Source organism: Hemicordylus capensis, chromosome 1 (genome assembly GCF_027244095.1).
Source record: "Hemicordylus capensis ecotype Gifberg chromosome 1, rHemCap1.1.pri, whole genome shotgun sequence".
Taxonomy (NCBI): domain Eukaryota; kingdom Metazoa; phylum Chordata; class Lepidosauria; order Squamata; family Cordylidae; genus Hemicordylus; species Hemicordylus capensis.
In genome coordinates this window covers 83,791,708-83,810,280 of record NC_069657.1, presented here as the reverse complement: position 1 = coordinate 83,810,280, position 18,573 = coordinate 83,791,708, and the positions used below count along the sequence as shown (strand labels likewise).

At 44.5% G+C, this 18,573-nt stretch overlaps 1 protein-coding gene across 3 annotated transcripts in view; it reads right to left on the bottom strand.

Annotated features, from left to right (window-relative positions):
* LRP4 (LDL receptor related protein 4) overlaps positions 1-2,640 on the bottom strand; it is a 154,183-nt gene extending 151,543 nt beyond the window's left edge. For all 3 annotated transcript variants that reach the window (XM_053277032.1, XM_053277038.1, XM_053277058.1), the window contains exon 1: positions 2,044-2,640. In XM_053277032.1, the coding sequence (XP_053133007.1) occupies positions 2,044-2,119 (76 nt within the window). In that variant the 5' untranslated portion in view covers positions 2,120-2,640. The remainder of the gene's footprint in view (positions 1-2,043) is intronic.
* Between the last annotated feature and the right edge of the window lie 15,933 nt (positions 2,641-18,573).

The window sequence follows — 18,573 nt, the reverse complement described above, 5'->3', positions numbered from 1 at the left end:
CATAACTTATGCACAGTAACTTTTTCCAACACCACTATAACTGATGCTACTATTACTTTACCACCATTTATTTAGCAGCAGCAATATATGCTCAGACTGATCCATGAACCACAACAAATTTCTACACTTAATTTTTAAATGCTGCAAAAGAGTTAGGAGTAACCTTCTAAACCCCTGCTAACTGAGCAAAGAGGCAACTTTTAAAGTGGTGATTATCTTATATTTAGCAGGGGGAGAGCAATTTGCCCTATCCGAAACCAGCACAGCATCCCTCCAGTGGCTGTTTCTGGTGTCAATCTTATGTTTCTTTTTAGATTGTGAGCCCTTTGGGGACAGGGAACCATCTTATTGATGTATGTTTATTTTTCTATATAAACCGCTTTGAGAACTCTGAAGAGTGGTATATAAAAAATCCATAGTAGTAAAGAACAGATAGAACCTCCTGACTTCATGTTAGACAGGGTGCCTGCCTTCAGAAATTTTAAGAAAAGCTCTCTCAACCTGAACAAGGTAATGGGAGCCGAAAATTCCACTAAACTAGGGCTGTACCTTTAAGAGGCTTGTTTAGTAGGGAAAGCAGCTGCATTCTTGTTGAAGAAGGGCTGCTGTCCCAACACGCAACAGAGGCTAGAAATAACCTGCACACATACAACCTTCCAGCACCAAATTCGACAAATGTCCTCAGAGAGTCGCACACAGCCAAGAAAGGCTCAAAGAGAGAGAGGAGGGAGGAGAAAGGACACAAGTGGGGGAAAACACAAAGGGCTAAATTTATTAGATCAACTTCAGAGCGAAGGAGGTGGCGCACATGCATCAAAAGAGAAGGCTGCGCGGGGAGGGGGGGGGGTGCATGTTCCACGGCAAGAACACATGAAGGAAATAGAAGTCCCTTTGCTGTGGCTTTGTAGGGATCCGGCCTGGTTGCAGAAAGGAAGCTTTGAAGAGTGCGATAGGAAAATAGATCAACGGATACAGCATATATTATGAACCGAGCAGACTGCGAACAAGAATTCCCCAGGAACGGGGAGTGTGTGTGACGGACGGGACAAAGACAATGCCAAGTAGGGAAGAAAGCAGGTAGTTAGTAGCTCAACGGGATGCCCTGCGTGCTGGCGCCAGAAACACTCAAGCACCTCTTGCAAATTAGCAAAGCCGCCGCCGCTCCACCCTCCTGCAGGAGGGAGAGGACTTAATTTGAGCCAGAGTGCACCAGGTTTAGCTTACCCCAGAACTTATTTCACAGAGCTCAGGATCCCCAAATTACTGGGCGGCGGAGTGGCGGGAGAAATAAACCTGAATAGCAACAACAGTAGTAACCGACTACCATTGAGCATGTGCAAAGTGCCTTTTCCTTCAGAGGGAACAGCTATCTCCCACGCACAACGTAAGTGCTATTACCTCTAGTTTTAGAAATAAAAGGGGTAGAGAAGGAGAGGGAAGGCTATTGGGATATTTCTGTCCCATTGACGACCCTATGGCCACAAGGGTAAAGGCCCAGGCAGCTGACAGGGGAGTGATCCCTAACTACGCGATCCTAATAGGTTTATTCAGTCTAAGCCCCACTTTGTTCCGTAAGACCTCATCCAAGGTAAGCGTGCATAGGATTGCAGCGCGAGAAGGGGAAGATCGGGAATAGCAATGCAGGACTACAAGGAAAGCGAGCCGCCCGCATCGCCAGGGCTTGGGATGGAAGAAAGTCGCAGCCCGATTCAATGCGGAGTCCGACGAGAGTCCAGGCTGCATTCGAGCCGTAGGATGCCGCTTAGGCCAGCAGCAAGTAAGAGCAGAGTGCCCCCAAGCATGTGCCGAGCGCCTTTCGGGCAGCCCTGCCCCCGAGCAACTTCCATAGGCGAGCGGCCCCATGTGCACGACTTCAAACATGAAAGACACGACTCAAGCCTCGGCACCGTTGCGAGCGATGCAGGAGGAGTCGAAGAGCAAAGGACTTTCTAGCCGCGGCTCTGCGCGGCCCCATGATCTCCTTCACCCCCAGTCCCGGCAGCTAAGAGCGCGGGAAAGGGGGCACCCGTCTGCAGCGCTTACCTCGCACGTAGCAAAGAGCTCCTAACTGCAGCAAGACCAGCAGAGGCGGCGGGAGGGAGCCCCCGAGCCGCCTCATGGTAGCGACCCCTGCCGCAGCTCCAGCCCCTGCACCAGGCAAGCTCTCCTCCTTCCCTCCTTGGGCAGCCACAAGAAGAAAGTGGAGTTCTCCGGGTCGCCGCCTCCTCCTCGTTGCGGTGCTGGCGGCGGCGGCGCCCTGGTCTTCAGCCCTCCCGCGGCGGTGCCTGGCGACCCTGCTCTGGCCGCCACCAGGCGCCAGGACGGGCCGGGGGGGCAGGGCTCGCAGCGCGGCTCGGCTCGGCTCAAGCGGCAGCTGCTCCTTTGCTCTGCACCACCAACGCCTCTCGACTCCAAGCACCAGCAACAGAGAGACTGGGGCTCCTCACTCCGGCGGCAGCTCCCTGCTGCTCCGCCTGCCCGCCCCCGGCCCTGCCCTCGGAGGAGGAGTCCCGCCAGGGCAACCTCCACCCTCGCTTCTTCTCACCCAAGAGCTGCTGCTGCAGCTGCAAAGCGGAGCCTGGCAAACTTCCCAACGTTTGGAAGCAGGAGAAGTCGGCACCCCTGAGGCGGCGGCACGAGAACGACTCTCCCCCTCACCTACCTACCTGTCTGTCTTGAGTAAGAGTCCTTTACTTCCCCGCCCGCAACAAGGCAGGCCGTAACCCACACACCCACTTGCAGACGCACCGCAGGGGCCGCCAACCCCTGCCCTGCCTGAGTACCCTCAAAAGAGGCTGGGTGGGGTGGGGGTGGAGAGGGGAGCAGCGTGCCCCTCCACGTGTCTCCCCCCCAAATATGTGGAACATAAGACAGCTCGCTCACCCATAAATGCACTTTGCTCCTTCTGTGCCACCCCCTCAATTTCCCCCCTGGTACCTTCCATGGTACACACATACACACAGGACCAGGGGCATAACAAGGCTGGAGTGGGCCCGGAGACAAAATTTTAAAATGGGCCCCTCGCTGATACACATACACACACTTCACATGTGACTGGCCTCTGGGGGGCCCCTCAAGGCGTGGGGGGCCCCAGGCAGCCGCCTCCCCTTGCCTAATAGTAGTTACGCCCTTGCACAGGACACACTTAATCGACCAGTTCGACGTTTGGATCCCTCTCCTACTGATCTCACCTGCTGGTGGTCTCTCTCCTGCCTTGAATGAGCCTATCCAGTTGGGGCAGTTGATAAATCTACATTCTGTTTTGCTTTTATTCCTTTATTACATTCTTTTATTCTTTTATGACGTTCTGTTCTTTTCCTGATAACCTATAAACTTCTTTCTGCCGAGATAGTGAACTTCCCTCCCTTTATAGGCAGCTGTTTCTGAAGATTCATCCTTCTAACTCCTGCTTCTGATATGCCACTTTTGCGCATTTGTTACTTGACTAAAGTTGAGAAAAGTAATATAGAACATTTATCTATCAAAATAAAGTATCTTTAAATGTTACATGAACTATGGGAAACGCCTATATCGGGCAGCAGCAATATAGGAAGATGCTAAAGGGCATCATCTCATACTGCGCAGAAGAAGGCAATGGTAAATCTCTCCTGTATTCTACCAAAGAAAACCACAGGGCTCTGTGGGAGGCAGGAGTCAAAATCGACTTGACAGCACACTTTACCTTTACATGTTACAGTATAAGACACAATTTTGATGGCAAAAAAGTTACAGTAGAAATTGAAACACACCTGGGTGCCTGTCCCTAGATGAAGTCTTGTGGACTTTACTTAAAATAAGGCTTTCCCCACTATTCTCCCATCCCACATGCTCATGTGTCATCGGTAGTTCCCTGGGTGAGGACAGAAGTGCTTTTGGAACACATACCACATAGTTAATGTCAATTCAGTGCCCCCTACAGGTAGCCCCCCAGGTGACTACCTGCCCAGAGGCGTACTTAGCCACGGACCTTGGGGGCCAGGATCGTGGCCTCCTGCCTCGGGGGAGGGGCCTCCAAATGATCTGGGGGGCCTTAGCAGAGCCCCATTGCTGTGCCGCTGCCCTGATATTTTCTGTGTCGATATTTCAACGCCTGGGGGGTGAGCCGAGCGGAGCAGGCCACCCCCGTGACAGCAGCTTCTCTTCGGCCAGTGCGCCTGCGCAGTTTGAGTATCAAGAGCATCATGTACCTTGACATCACAGCAAACAACACTATCCATACTCAAACTGTGCAGGTGCACGGGCCAGAGAGAAACTTTTGCACTGGCCGTGGAGTAGGAAGAAGCCCGTGTGCTGCTGCCACTGCCACCACAGGGATGGTCTGCTCAGCTCGGCTCACCCCCCCACCCCCCAGCAGTGAAGATGGGGAATATAGGCACTGCGGGGCAGCGGTGGGCATGGAGCAGCAGTGGCACAGTGCAGTGGCAACACAGTGGTGGGGCTCTGGCAAGGCCACCCAGATCGTTTGGGAGGCCCCCCCAGGAGGTAGGAGCAGCGGCAGGGCAAGGTATTTGTTTTATTTAAAAAAAATAAAGGGGGGCCTCACGTCATGGGAGTGGGGGCTCCGAAGCCCTCTAGGTCCAGGCTGATTTTGGACATAGGTGCGCCACTGCACCTGCCTTGCCTATTTTTAAAAATTTTTAATTTATTTTATATACTGCCTGGCTCCAAAGGCTCTTGGCGGTTCACAAAAGCAAACACCATAAAAACAAAACAAACCAGCTATTAAAAGAGCAATTAAAAACTTTAAAACATTCAAACATAACAGCCATTTTTAAAAATTAAGCAGAGATTAAAAATTTAAAACATTCTATCCTTGTAGCTGGCTCTGGGCACTCTCTCACACAGGTCAAAAATCTGGATCCTCAAAATATTTGACATTCAAAATACAGATTAAATCTCCATAATGTGAGGAGGGAGAGGGTTCAGCACCAGGCAGATGCAGGCCAAACTGAGGGTATGGAAGTGGGTTTAAATATTTGCAAACTTTTCCTTCTTCCAGCCTTTCTTTCAAGCCTGCTTAATCCAAGAGAGCCTTCTCAGCAACATACTTAAACTTACAGCTGTTTCTCTTAACACTAGCTCAGTTCTCCTAAAAACAATCATTACTCATTATCTGAACACAGAAGAAACAGTCAACCTGATTTGCATTATGGAGACCTGCAGGGTGAAGCAGGGGTAGGGGGTGGCATTGGAACAGATGCTTCCGGATGGGTATATAGGAGCACCATAGGCAGAGCAGATCATGTGCTGTGTGATGCCAAATGCAGGAAGATCCAACAAGTAAGGGCTTACTAATGTTTTTTTTAAATTAGACAAAAGTATGATATATAATCACTACCCAGCTCCTTTAACTCCATTTAGGCACACCTACCTGAAATAAGCCCCACTTATACTCCCACAATGATGATAATATTTTAAAAAATTATATATTGCTTTACAAACAAAAAAAGTTCTCAAAGTAGTTCACATAGCAAATGGTATGAGAGAATGACTCACATAGTGATTTTCCTTCATGCCCGCCTCCTTTCTCTTAATTTTCTTCCTATCTTTCTCTTCATTCTAATTTTCCCTACTCTCTCTCTCCTTTTATTTCTTTTTCCAGTTTAAAAAAAAGTTAGGGAAGTGCTTGCACAGATTGGGGGTGGTTGCATTGGCTGCTTGCACAATGGTAAAATAAACCCTGTGAGGGAGTCTGAAAAGCAGTCCAGCACTTGTAGCACAGAGCATATTGTGGCTGTTTCACTACATAAGACAAAACAGCCAAGGAGCTGCACACTCAATTGGCTTCATTTTCCTTTGACCTCCCTCAGTTTGATCTGTTTCCTTTTCCCCCTTCCCTCCAAACACCTGGCCATTGCTGTCACCTCCAGCAGTGAGAGGGGGAAGTTCCTCCAAGCTGGGGCTAAGCAGGTTTCCCCAGGTCTAGGGCAACACCATCTTGAACAGTTTCTGATTTAGATATGTTGCATATCCAAGATGACAGGCTACTTCTCCTTATGCTCCTGCTCCCATATATGGTCAACTCAGTTAAAGTGGATTTAGTTGGGCACAGGTATTATTATGTATGTACAATTACAACTTGATCTTAACCATGGTTACTCAGAAATAAGCCCTGCTGATTTCAGTGGGGCTTGCTTCCATGTGAGTATGCTTAGGGTCACAGGGAAGTGATTATATTGTTTTCCTACAGTAAGACCTGGATGGCAATACTGAATTCTGTCTGTTTTATAGCCATACAGATATTAATTAAAATGGAGACTGAAACAACAATAGCAATGCAATTCTAAGTGAGAAGTGATATTCATTTATTTAATTTTTTATCACATTTTATCATATTTATGATAATGAGGCTTTCTGTCTAGCTCAGCTGCACAATCACCACAAGGGAAGAACATGGGTATATAAATGTGTGAAAATCCTCCAGTGGAGAAAATTACATGGGGGGAGAGGAAAGATAAATATAGGGAAGTGGTACTAGTGCAGGTGGTTCATTGTTACTAAAGCATCATCAATAGCATGTATCAACAAACAACAAATATGCTTTTCTTAAGTAGAAAAAAAGATAATTTAAAAGGATTAAACCCTAAAGTTTAATACACTCCCTGCTGAAATAAGAGCATCTCCTTCTCTATTTGCTTTTAGGAAGAACCTCAAGTCATACCTGTTTGCATGGATGGTACACATTATCAAAATCTAGGGTATTGTTTATAACATAGCTCATTGCAGGTTAGGTAAAAGTGTGCCTTCGAGTCGGTGTCAACTCCTGGCCCACAGAGCCCTGTGGTGGTCTTTGGTGGCACACAGGAGGGGTTCACCATTGCCATCTCCCATGCAGTATGAGATGATGCCTTTCAGCATCTTCCTATATCGCTGCTGCCCGATATAGGTGTTTCCCATAGTCTGGGAAACATACCAGTGGGGATTCAAACCGGCAACCTCTGGCTTGGTAGTCAAGCCATTTCCCTGCTGCGCCATTAGGTGGTTTCTTTTAATCATACTTTTGTCTATTTATAGTGGCATTTAAGAAGACGAGTGATGAAAATTATTGTGATCCCAGTCCATACTAACTATGATAACTAAATACAAAATAAAGGGATCAGTCATGTATCTTCCTGCTGTAACATGTTGTTTGGCCACTTCACACTAGAGGTTGGGCTCATACATCTGAATCGAACAGCTGAACCCTCTTTTCCTCGTATTTAGAAAAATTGCTCCTGGCAGAAAATTAGCCTGTCAGGCAGAAATTGCTCCTGGCAGAAAATTAGCCTGTCAGGCAGAAAGGGCTAATACTCTTCTCCCTAACATCTAGTGTTCTATGTAGAAGAAATGTTTTGTATAGAAGAACATTCAGTCATGGGAATGCCCCCTTCCAGTCTGAAGTGGAACAGCGCAGATACAAGTTGCATGGCGGTCCTTAGAGAGCCCTGGTGGGGTGTAGGGCCCAGGGCCAATCAGCCAGTGTGGGCCCCCCTTCCAGTTAATTCTAATGGGAGCTAAAAGAGCGGGGCCTGGGGCAGTCACCCTGCTTGCCATGCCCTAAGGACAGCCCTGACAGGTTGACCACTACAGTGAGAATCAAACTAGATGTGATGAAGCTGAGGGCAACAAAACCTACCCCACCTTTCTTTTCTGTGTTCTGATACTTTTTCTCCCAGCCTAGTTACGATACTTGAAGTGAATCGAGATGGGAGGAAACTGCTTAAAACACCAGAGTTCAGCAAGGTGCACTCCCTCGCCCCTATATGCTCCTCCTATTGTAAATAAAAGCCCCATCACCCCCACTTTATATATTAATGAGGCAAATGTGTGGGAATGGCCACGTGGAGATGGAGGGATGTGTGTGTGGAGAGTCTATTTCACATTTTAAAAGAAGCATATGGGGTGGCAGAGTGAAGCTCTTGCTGCACACTTATTCTAAGCAGTTTTCTCCCAGCCAATTCACTTCCAGTATCCAAGCTGGGCCAAGAGAAAACTGTTTAAAATATTGGACCACAGCAAGGTAAGACAGAGGAAGAGGGTGGGTTTAACAACAACAACAAACAAATAGAATCCCTCTTTTAATATAAAGAATAGATTCCCCACCCCCACTTTATATATGAACAGGGTATGCATGTAGATTCTTTTCTCATAACCATATTCAGGTAAATACCATATTGACCTGAATCCAAGTTCTAGGTTTTTTCCAAGTTCTAAGCAAGTTAGAAATCAGGAGTGGGGTCATCTTAGATTCAGAGTCCTGTTCCTTTGGAGTCTATACAGGTAAAAGCTGCTGTTTAACCTTTATTTGTATTTGTATAGAAATTGAATTATTATTTATTATTATTATTATTATTAATGTGGGTAAATATGGTAGTTTTGCTTTTCTCTAGTACCAGTTTTTAAGTTTGAGAGAGAGTGTGTGTGTTTGTTTTTCCCCTTGTACAAATCATTTAAAATTGTGAGATTTCACAACACTAAGTTATTGGTGCTAAAAATTGCTGAACTGGAAAAGGTAGTCTGATATCAGCAGTTTATTCTGGTTACTGGAGCCATACAAAACTGGACAGACTGACATGCTTTGTTTGTGATGATTCAGAACTAACACTTGCATTTGCATTATGAGCGAAACAAGCAATGTCAGCATGTTAAAGACAGCATGTCAAGCGTCTGGCTTTACCTATCAACTGACTGCATCAGAGACAATTCTTCACACCTCTCTAATTCATCATGTTGGTTCCTAATAAATTTGAGACAAATTAATTGCTTCTCTTTTGCATGAAATAATAGTGTCACATACAATACTAGGGGGGGAAATGTCAACAACTATAAACTCCCTGCACTTCTCCACAGTGCATCTGAGGTAGGACATTGCCATCTTAGTTTCCTTCCTAGCTATATATATTTAAACCCCAGTAAGTTCCTGTAGAAAAGTACTTTCCCTCCAATTATATCGATTTTTAGCATACTTTCCAGTAGGCTTATGAAATCACCCAACATTCTGTGTGTGTGTCCGTCTGTGTGTTCCACCCCCACCATCAACTTGCAGTTGCCCCCACCTCTTGCCGCTACCTCTTGCAGTGTTAGGATGGATCAGTTTCAATCTGTGACTCGTGATGACGTGGACAGGCTGCTTGGAGCGGTGTGGCCTACCACTTGTTCTCTGGATCCTTGCCCGACCTGGCTGCTTCGATCTAGCGGAGAGATTGTTGGAGATGGCCTGGTTAATATCATAAATGCATCTCTGGGGGAGGGGAGGGTGCCTCCTTGTTTGAAGGAGGCAATAGTTAGACCTCTTCTTAAGAAGCCTACCCTGGATCCCTCAGCGATGGATAGTTATAGGCCAATCTCCAATCTCCCCTGGCTGGGCAAGGTAATCGAGAGGGTGGTGGCTAACCAGCTCCAGGCGGTCTTGGAGGAATCTGATTATCTAGACCCATTCCAAACTGGCTTTAGAACGGGCTATGGGGTTGAGACAGCCTTGGTCGGCCTGATGGATGACCTTTACCGGGGAATCGACAGAGGGAGTGTGACTCTGTTGGTCCTCTTGGATCTCACGGTGGCGTTTGATACCATCGACCATGGTATCCTTCTGGGTCGCCTGGAGGAGTTGGGAATAGGGGGCACCGCTTTGCGGTGGTTCCGTTCCTATCTCTCGGGTAGATCCCAGATGGTGGAGCTTGGTGACAGTCGCTCCTCAAAGCAGGAGCTGTTATATGGAGTCCCTCAGGGCTCCATTCTGTCACTAATGCTTTTCAATATCTACATGAAACCGCTGGGTGAAGTCATCAGGAGATGGGTGCTGGGTGTTATCAGTATGTTGATGACACCCAAATCTACTTCTCCTTTTCATCTTCAGGAAATGGCATTCACTCTTTAAATGCCTGCCTACAGGCAGTAATGGGCTGGATGAGGGAGAGCAAATTGAAGCTGAATCCAAGCAAGACGGAGGTGCTTATTGTGGGGGCTCAGAATCTGAGGAGTGAGTTAGTTCTCCCTGTGCTGGATGGGGTTACACTCCCCCGGAAGGAGCAGGTGCGCAGCTTGGGAGTACTCCTGGACCCAGGCTTCACCCTGGTCTCTCAGGTAGAGGCCATGGCCAGGAGTGCTTTCTATCAACTTCGGCTGATTCGACAGCTGTGTCCATTCCTTGAGGAGGATGACCTCAAAACAGTGGTGCACCAGCTGGTAACCTCTCGGCTTGACTATTGCAATGCGCTCTACGTGGGGCTGCCTTTGTATGTAGTTCAGAAACTTCAGTTAGTTCAGAATGCGGCAGCCAGATTGGTCTCTGGGGTAACCCGGAGAGACCATATTACGCCTATTTTGAAACAATTACACTGGCTGCCGATATGTTTCCAGGCAAAATACAAAGTGCTGGTGATTACCTTTAAAGCCCTGAACAGCTTAGGTCCAAGTTACCTTAGAGAGCGCCTTCTTCTGCACAATTCCCACCGCACATTAAGGTCATCTGAGGAGGTTCGTCTCCAGTTGCCACCAGCTCGTCTGGTGGCAACTCGGAGGCGGGCCTTCTTTATGGCTGCTCCTGAGCTGTGGAATGCGCTCCCTGCGGAAATCCGTAATTCGAGTTCTCTGTTGGCCTTCAGGAGGGCCCTTAAAACATATTTGTTTGGCCTGGCCTTTCAGGGCTTAAAAAAAAAATTTTTTTTTTATTTTTAATTTGATTTAGGGGTTTTAATTACTTAACACACACACCCCCGGCCTTGTGCAGAGGGGAGGGAGTTTGTCCCAGCCTGTCCTGCACGAAGCCCAAGAAGGTTTCCGTTTGACCCTTTTGGTCAAGGGGCGGGGTTTCGGCCAGGATGGACCGATCCCCGCCCCATTCTCCATTCTTTCTTCAGTTGGGGCCAGGCAGTCACAAGAGAAGGAGCTCTCCCCTCCCTCCCTCCCTCCCCGGTACAGAGCAGGTCTAGCGACTGGTCGCCTGAAGGGGCCGAGTAGGAATTTTTTGCTCCCAACGCACTGGCCACTGTTGGGGTTTTTTTCACCTACTCCGTTCTGTGTCCTGGCTGCGTAGTTAGAGTTAGGTTGGCCACAATGGCAGGAACAGTGCGGGCGGGGTGGTAATTTGAGGGTTAGAACATCGGTGAGCACCCTTGGATATGTAAAAGGGGTGATTGGTTAATTGCTCCTTTGTAGCCTGTGCGGCACAGGGAGAATGATTGCCATGAACCCTCCTTCAGGACTTCTCCAACCTTTGGGCTGAGTGGTCCGGGGTGGACGAATGCCTAGAAGTATCCAGATCCTCTCTTACAGAAGGGGGGGTTGGCTTTGAAGGAATTGGGTGGGGTGTACCTGCCCATTCCCGAGCCAGGGTGTGTCGCCCAGTAGGGTGCTGGGTAGGACTTCAGAGTTCTGACCTGCTTCTATTGGCCCGCACTGTTCTCTAAGGGTGATTAATCACCTGGTGTTCCAGTCTGCCATGCCTTGTGTAATAGTTAACAAAGTTGTGGCCCTTTTCTTCCATACTAAGTCTACGTGTCTTCTTGAGCTGGGGTCTGGGGACAATGTTTAATTTTTGTTTTAAAATATTTTTAAACAGTTAGTTGTTGTGTTATTGTTTTTAATTTGTTTTAGCTTTTCATTGTTTTATAAGTTTGTTTTAATTGTAAACCGCCCTGAGCCATTTTGGAAGGGCGGTATATAAATCAAATAAATAAATAAATAAATAAACTTCACAACGCCTGGACCAATATGAACCAAATCAGGTACAGTTGTAGGGACACATAGGGACACCTCAACGGTGTAGTTTGTGATGATGTCATCCACCCCGATCCAGGATAGCGGATGTGTAAATTTTGGAGGCACAAGTGGGCTAACTTGTGAACTGCCTAACTGATTTGAACCAAATTTGCTACAGCTATAGGGACACATAGGGATGTCCTACTGGTGTAGTGTGTGATGATGTCATCCACTCCAATTCAATATGGTAGCCGCATGAACATCTGAGGTGCAAGCAGGCTAATTTGTGGACTACCTAACCTGTTTGAACCAAATTGGGCACAGTTGCAATGAGTGACAAACACAGACACCTCAGTGGCATAGCTTGTGATAAGGTCATCTATGCCAGTTCAAGATGGTGGATGCGTAAACCTTTGAGGTGCAAGTGGGCTAACTTGTGAACCGCTCAACTAATTTGAACCAAATTTGCTGCAGCTGTAGGGACACATGGGAACACCTCAGTGGCATAGTTTGTGATGATGTCATCTACCCCAATCCAAGATCCCCTGCTAACTGGGCAAAGAGGCACCTTTTGCCGTGGTGATTCTCTTTATTTAGCAGGGGGAGAGTAACTGGCCCTATCCACCCCCAGCACAGTACCTCCAATGACTGTTGCTGGTGTCTATCTTGTGGGTTTTTTTTAGAATGTGAGCCCTTTGGGGACAGGGAGCCATCTTATATATTATTTCTCTGTGTAAACTGCCCTGAGCCATTTTTGGAAGGGCAGTATAGAAATCGAATTAATAATAATAATAATAAGATGGTGGATGCGTGAACATTTGAGGTACAAGTGGACTAACTTGTGGACTGTCTAACTGATTTGAACCAAATTATGTAGTGAGTGACACACAGGGACACCTCAGTGGTGTAGTTTGTGTTGATGTCATCCATCCTGATTTATGATGGCAGAAGCATAAACCTTTGAGGTGCATGTGAGCTAACTTGTGAACCGCTTAACCAATTTGAACCAAATTCGCTACAGCTGTAGACACACATAGGGACATCTCAACAGCAAAGATTGTGGTTATGTCAACCACCCCAATTCAAGATGGTGGACACGTAAACATTTGAGGCACTAGTGCACTAACTTGTGTCTAACCGATTTGAACCAAATTTGCTACAGCTGAATGGACACATAGGGATGCCCCAGTGGTGTAATCTGTGATGATGTCACCCACCTCTGTCCAAGATGGCAGATGCATAAATTTTTGAGGTACAAGAACACTAACATGAGGACAGTCTAACCAATTTGTTCCAAATTTGAACCAAATTTGTAGTGAGTCACACACAGGAACACCTTAATGGAGCAGTTTGTAATGATGAAATCCACCCCGATCCAAGATGGCGGACACATGAACATTTGAGTTGCAAGAGATCTAACTTGTGGACTTCGATTTGCACCAAATTTAGTCCAGATGTAGAGACAGTGAAAGGAAAGTAGGCTGATTAGCTTTCACTAGAACAACTTGTTATTCTTTTATTTAATAATAATAATAATAATAATAATAATAATAATAATTAATAATATATTCATCTTAACATTTCCTGAAACATGCTATCAACTAGCTTAACACATCTAGAAACTAACTGTAGGCACAATCCACTAACAGTTAACAGTTTTCAATTCTGTATTATTTATGCCATAACAATGTAATTTTCCAAGATAATTTGATCAGGAAGATGTGTGTGTGTGTGTGTGTGTGTGTGAGAGAGAGAGAGAGAGATGACGAGGAAGGTGTGTGTGAGTGTGAGTGAGAGAGAGAGAGAGACAGACAGACAGACAGACAGACTGACTGATTAGATCTTGGTTTAGCCACATGTTTATTGAATAAGGGCCCAAGACATTTATTAGGTATGATCTCTTGTTACAAATCCATGTTGACTCTACTTCAACATAACGTTTTTCTATAAGTTTAGCAGCATGTCTTTTACTTTAGTGGTTACTAAGCTAAAGTTAGTGGCCTCAGGATCACCTGGGAGTCTGCTAAATCTAGGAATTGTTATTTTTTGGTCCAGAGTTTCAGAGATGGGAGAATTTAGATAACAGTGTTAGTAGTATTCATCCATTTGAATACTTGCGTTCCTTGAGAACTCTTGGGTGAATGCATTCATCCCTGATTATTTATTACTGTTTCAGCTAGCAGTTTGCTCTAAATCTACTAACATTTAATTTGTGGCAATTATTCACATTCATTTCCCCAGAAAGATAGTTCAGGCAAGATTATTCCTTCAGTACCATGTTTTGGTATTGAAGGGGGGATCTCCAAGTGTATTAGATGTGCCATAGAAAAGAAGCAGAATGTATACTTTTTCATAGAAAAGAAGCAGAATGTATACTCAAGAGTGTCATACATTAGGTGACTGGGTAATGACAGTGACTCAGAAACATAACATAACTGCCCTTCTGACTCCAGTTCCCCCTTGATGTCAGATCCTCTCCGGATATATACACTAGCAGCCATGTATTTCTTCCCAGCCCTGCTTATTTTCTCCTTAATGCATGCATATCGGACAACAGTATTGAATCGCATCTTAATCTCTCATGCTGGCAAGTTATTAATGTGACAGGACATGTATATGCAGCTATCTGGCTTCCCATCTCTTCCTTCAAGCATCAGCCTACAAATTTTCTTTGTATCTAGAAGCCAAGCCAAATACATTGGAGCCGGACAATGGATATTTACCAGTCTTAGTGACTGACATTGCTCAGGGAAAGGTAAATCAGCTTTTCTTTATCTCCTTTACAAGTAATATACTTAGAACAGAAACAGAGCTGCCTGGGACAAATAAAGATTTTATTAAATAACTCTGCCTCTGAATATCCATGCCTAGGTGCCATGGCTCCCTGGTACCTGAGATTTGTCAAGCCCTACATCACCTTGTGGTTCCTCAGTCTTGGCATCAAATGGTAATTGCTTTCTGCAGGTCATGGTAGACATTTGCATTTGAATAATTGCTGGCATCTGGTGGGCATGCCCTCAACTCCTGCCTGTGGCTTCCAGCAGCATCTGGTGGGCCACTGTGCAAAACAGGATGCTGGACTAGATGGGCCTTGGGCCTGATCCAGCAGGGCTGTTCTTATATTCTTATCTTGCATGCAGTTTTAGGATGAGTTTCTAGAACAAACATCCAGCAACTTTTGAAAAAGAGGATGGTAAACACAATCCAATATAAAAAGGGGAGAAGCTAGGGATGTTGTTTTAAAACCCTGCATATTAAATTGTTTGGGGTTGAAACAGCATATTTAGGACAGGGATTGTTATACTCGGTGTGCACATCCATTGCATTTTTAAACATGCGGATTGTCTGATCTTAGTGAAGAGGTTGTGTCATTTTTGCTTTGTTCTATACAGAGCATCTCAGTGTGCTTGGTAAATAATAAATATAGTCTCAAGTCACCCAGTTTAGAGCTGTATTTGATCTCTCTCACCAAAGTTGGGGGCGCATAATTAATGAACTTTTTTTTTAATCACTGACTCATTAACATTTTGTGGTTATGAGACTTTACATTTCTGGACTGATTTTGTTGTGGGTTTTAAAAATATTTGCTTGTTTTTGTTTTGTAGCTAATAGTATGTCTCTATTTTTATGACCACAATGTTGCTGATAACTTTTTAAAATTATTTTTACATTTTATATCCCGCTCTTCCTCCAAAGAGCCCAGAGCCGTGTACTACATATTTAGGTTTCTCCTCACAACAACAACCCTGTGAAATAGGTTAGGCTGAGAGAGAGTGACTGGCCCAGAGTCGCCCAGCTAGTCTCATGGCTGAATGGGGATTTGAACTCGGGTCTCCCCAGTCCTAGTCTGGCACTCTAGCCACTACACCACACTGGCTCCTTTAAGCCATCAATCTTTCCATTTTTGAGATGCAATGAAGTGCATAAATTATAAATCCAAATATAGAACTAAAATATAAAAGCCAAAGCCTTTTATTTAAAAAATTGAGGGGGGTTAAAAATCTCACTGCTTTTTCTTTTCTGGGACCTTTTTTTTAAAAAGTAATTAATCAAGTTGGTTTTAAATGTCTGTGTTCTCTTTATTAGTTCCCTTCTCCCTTGTAATTGATTATTATTCTGACCTTTTTGCCTCATCTGCTTCTCATCTTATCTTTCCTAGCCTTAAATAATACTCCAAAAACCACCTGGCCTTTGCATTTTGTCCTAATAATACTATAAACATTCTTGAAGGTGTCCCGAACTGCAATCCAACCTATAGAAAAAAGGAGGGGAGAATAAAAGCTCCAGCTTTTCTTTATCTTCATTGCCTACTTTTAGCTGTGTTTTAAAAACTGTGTCATTTTGTCAGGCATTTTAGATAGGACCTTTTATATAGGTTTCCTTTTATTACTGCTCCTGGATTTTCTGATAGAATCTTTTGTTGTGTTTTAGATTAATATTGTATCATTTTAACCTTATATTCAGTCTTGATTTCACGTTTGTATAGAAAGGTTGGATGTGAGTCCTCAAAATACATATACAAATAACAATCAACCTTAAATAAATATATTTTAAAGAATAAACTGTCACGGGTATTATTTTAATTGATAAAAACCATGTAATTGATACTGTGGGAGATTAGCACAAGTATACTGTTGACCGATATTTTAGAGTAGATAAAACAATTCTTGGCCACTTGGTTGTTTTGGGGTTTTTTGCTTTTGTTTTTAAGGGCTCTTCTTAAAAGGAAGGTCTGAAGTTGTTCACGGTCATTCCAATATGACACTTTCAGGGTTCCTTCAGTGTTTTCCTTTGGAGTTTTTACAGAAACATAGCACAGTTTAGAACACTGTTCATTTTTTAAGACCGTACTCTGCATATTCAAAACATGCTTCTGGGAATTCTTTAGGGATCCTGACTGTGGCCCAAGAGGATGCAGCAGCCCACATATTAACTCTGTTTTTTCCTCATACTCCACACAGAAATAGCCAGCCACTTCCTTCCACACATCAGCACACTGGAATGAGGGATGAAAAGTGCAAACCTTCCTGGGTTGTCCCCCAGGATGAGCGAAGCCTTGGCTGTCAGTTATGTTCCCTATGCCAGGATCTCCAAGTAATATTTATTTTGACCAGGCATTTAAAACCTTTTTGACTGGCATGAGACAAGTCTGCCAGAAATGGCTGTTTTTCTTCCCTGCATCATTAGTGAGGCAGCATTCCAACAGTGAAGGGTCACTCACTTGTTACTTAAGTACTTTTAAAGATGTTTCCTTTTCCTTGCTGAAGAGATAATTTGAACAGAAACTGTCAAGATATTTTTTCTTTGATTTCTTCTCCCTGACATCCAGTTTTTCCTTTGCCATAGCCTGAATTCAAAATGGCCAGAATATAACTTCTCTTGAATTAGCAGCCATCTCAGGATTGTTCTGAAAATGCCACTCTGTAAGAATTACCATATTTAGCACACATGAGTGTTCCTCCTTTTTGCTTATCATTTTGAATATTTATATGTGGAATTTCAACAACAAAAATGTTACTAGAATGGTTTACAGCAGAGATAGAGAGTGTGAGAGAGTGTTATTCCCTGTTCACAAAGGGAATCATTCTCAAAAAGGTAATACCGTGGAGACACCAACAACAGCCAATGAGAAGGACATCTGTGCTGGAATGTATAGGGACAATTGATATCCCGCTGCTAAATGCAAGTACCCCAGTAAACCAGAGAGTGTCTTTCTTCCCAGTCAGCAAGTTGTCCTTCCAGCACAGCATGGAAAAGAATTCATATTATTGTAGAATTGCAATATATAGTTTGCCAGCAATTTAAATATTGTTCTTTTTGAGACCTGTCAGTACTACAGAATCAGCTTATGTTCAAGTTTAATATTACTTCTAATGTCTTCCTCAACTGAATTTCCAAACTTGCTTCAGCATCAGAGTTTTTAGCTTGGAATGGAAGATGCATTATCATGAGATAAGCTGTAAGCATGGCACTTTGTTTATGACCATTTCAGTTCATCAGATAGTTAAAAACCCCAAACAGTGTGAGCCTAACTATGTTTTTGCAGAAGTAAGTCACACCAACTTCAATAGGACTTACTCCCAGGTAAGTCTGAATAGGACTGCAGGCTATTGGGTTGGCAATGAATCTTCATATGTTCTTGTCAGTCTTTCAGCTTTGTATCTCATATCATGTTCTTAAACCATCCCTGGCAGCTTGTTCTCTGGTCAGCTTGTTCCCGTGCAGAACTGCTCTTATCATTAGGAACCTTTTCCTAATAATCTAGATCACTGTTTCTGTAGTTAACACCCATTCTTTAACTTGAGTTTTATTGAGAAGTTTTCCGGATCCAACAATAGGATAAACAAAGATATAAATTATAGATGGTATATACAATCAAAGGAATCTAGATAATCTTGGCTTGCAAGATATTTTGATTGACTTTTGTGTATATGAACAACTTTTTAAATCTCCTACAGACCTCCTTTGAAGCAGGGGTAGGTCATCATAGCTCTTCAGCTCTTGCTGAACTACAACTTCCATCATCCCCACAATCTGTGGCTGGGGATGATGGGAGTTGCAGTTAACAACAGCTGGGGAACCAAGGTTGCCTACTCTTGCTTTAAAATATTTGACAACAGATTATTCATCTCCGCCTTTTAGGCTTGTCCTTAAAGTGTGAGATAAACCTCTCTGAAATGGTGCAAACAGTTCCAAAGCTAGTCATGAGTTTCTTGCTGACCAACCTTGAACGTAGATTCTGTGTATATCTTGATTGGGCAGAGATGCAAAGTGTGAACCTGCCTCTATCTTCCCTGAATCCTGTGTGATCAACTCTGTAATCAGCTGTGTAATTCCTTCACAACTGATTGATTGACATGAGTGTGTGCACTCATGTAAGTGAACAGCTCATGT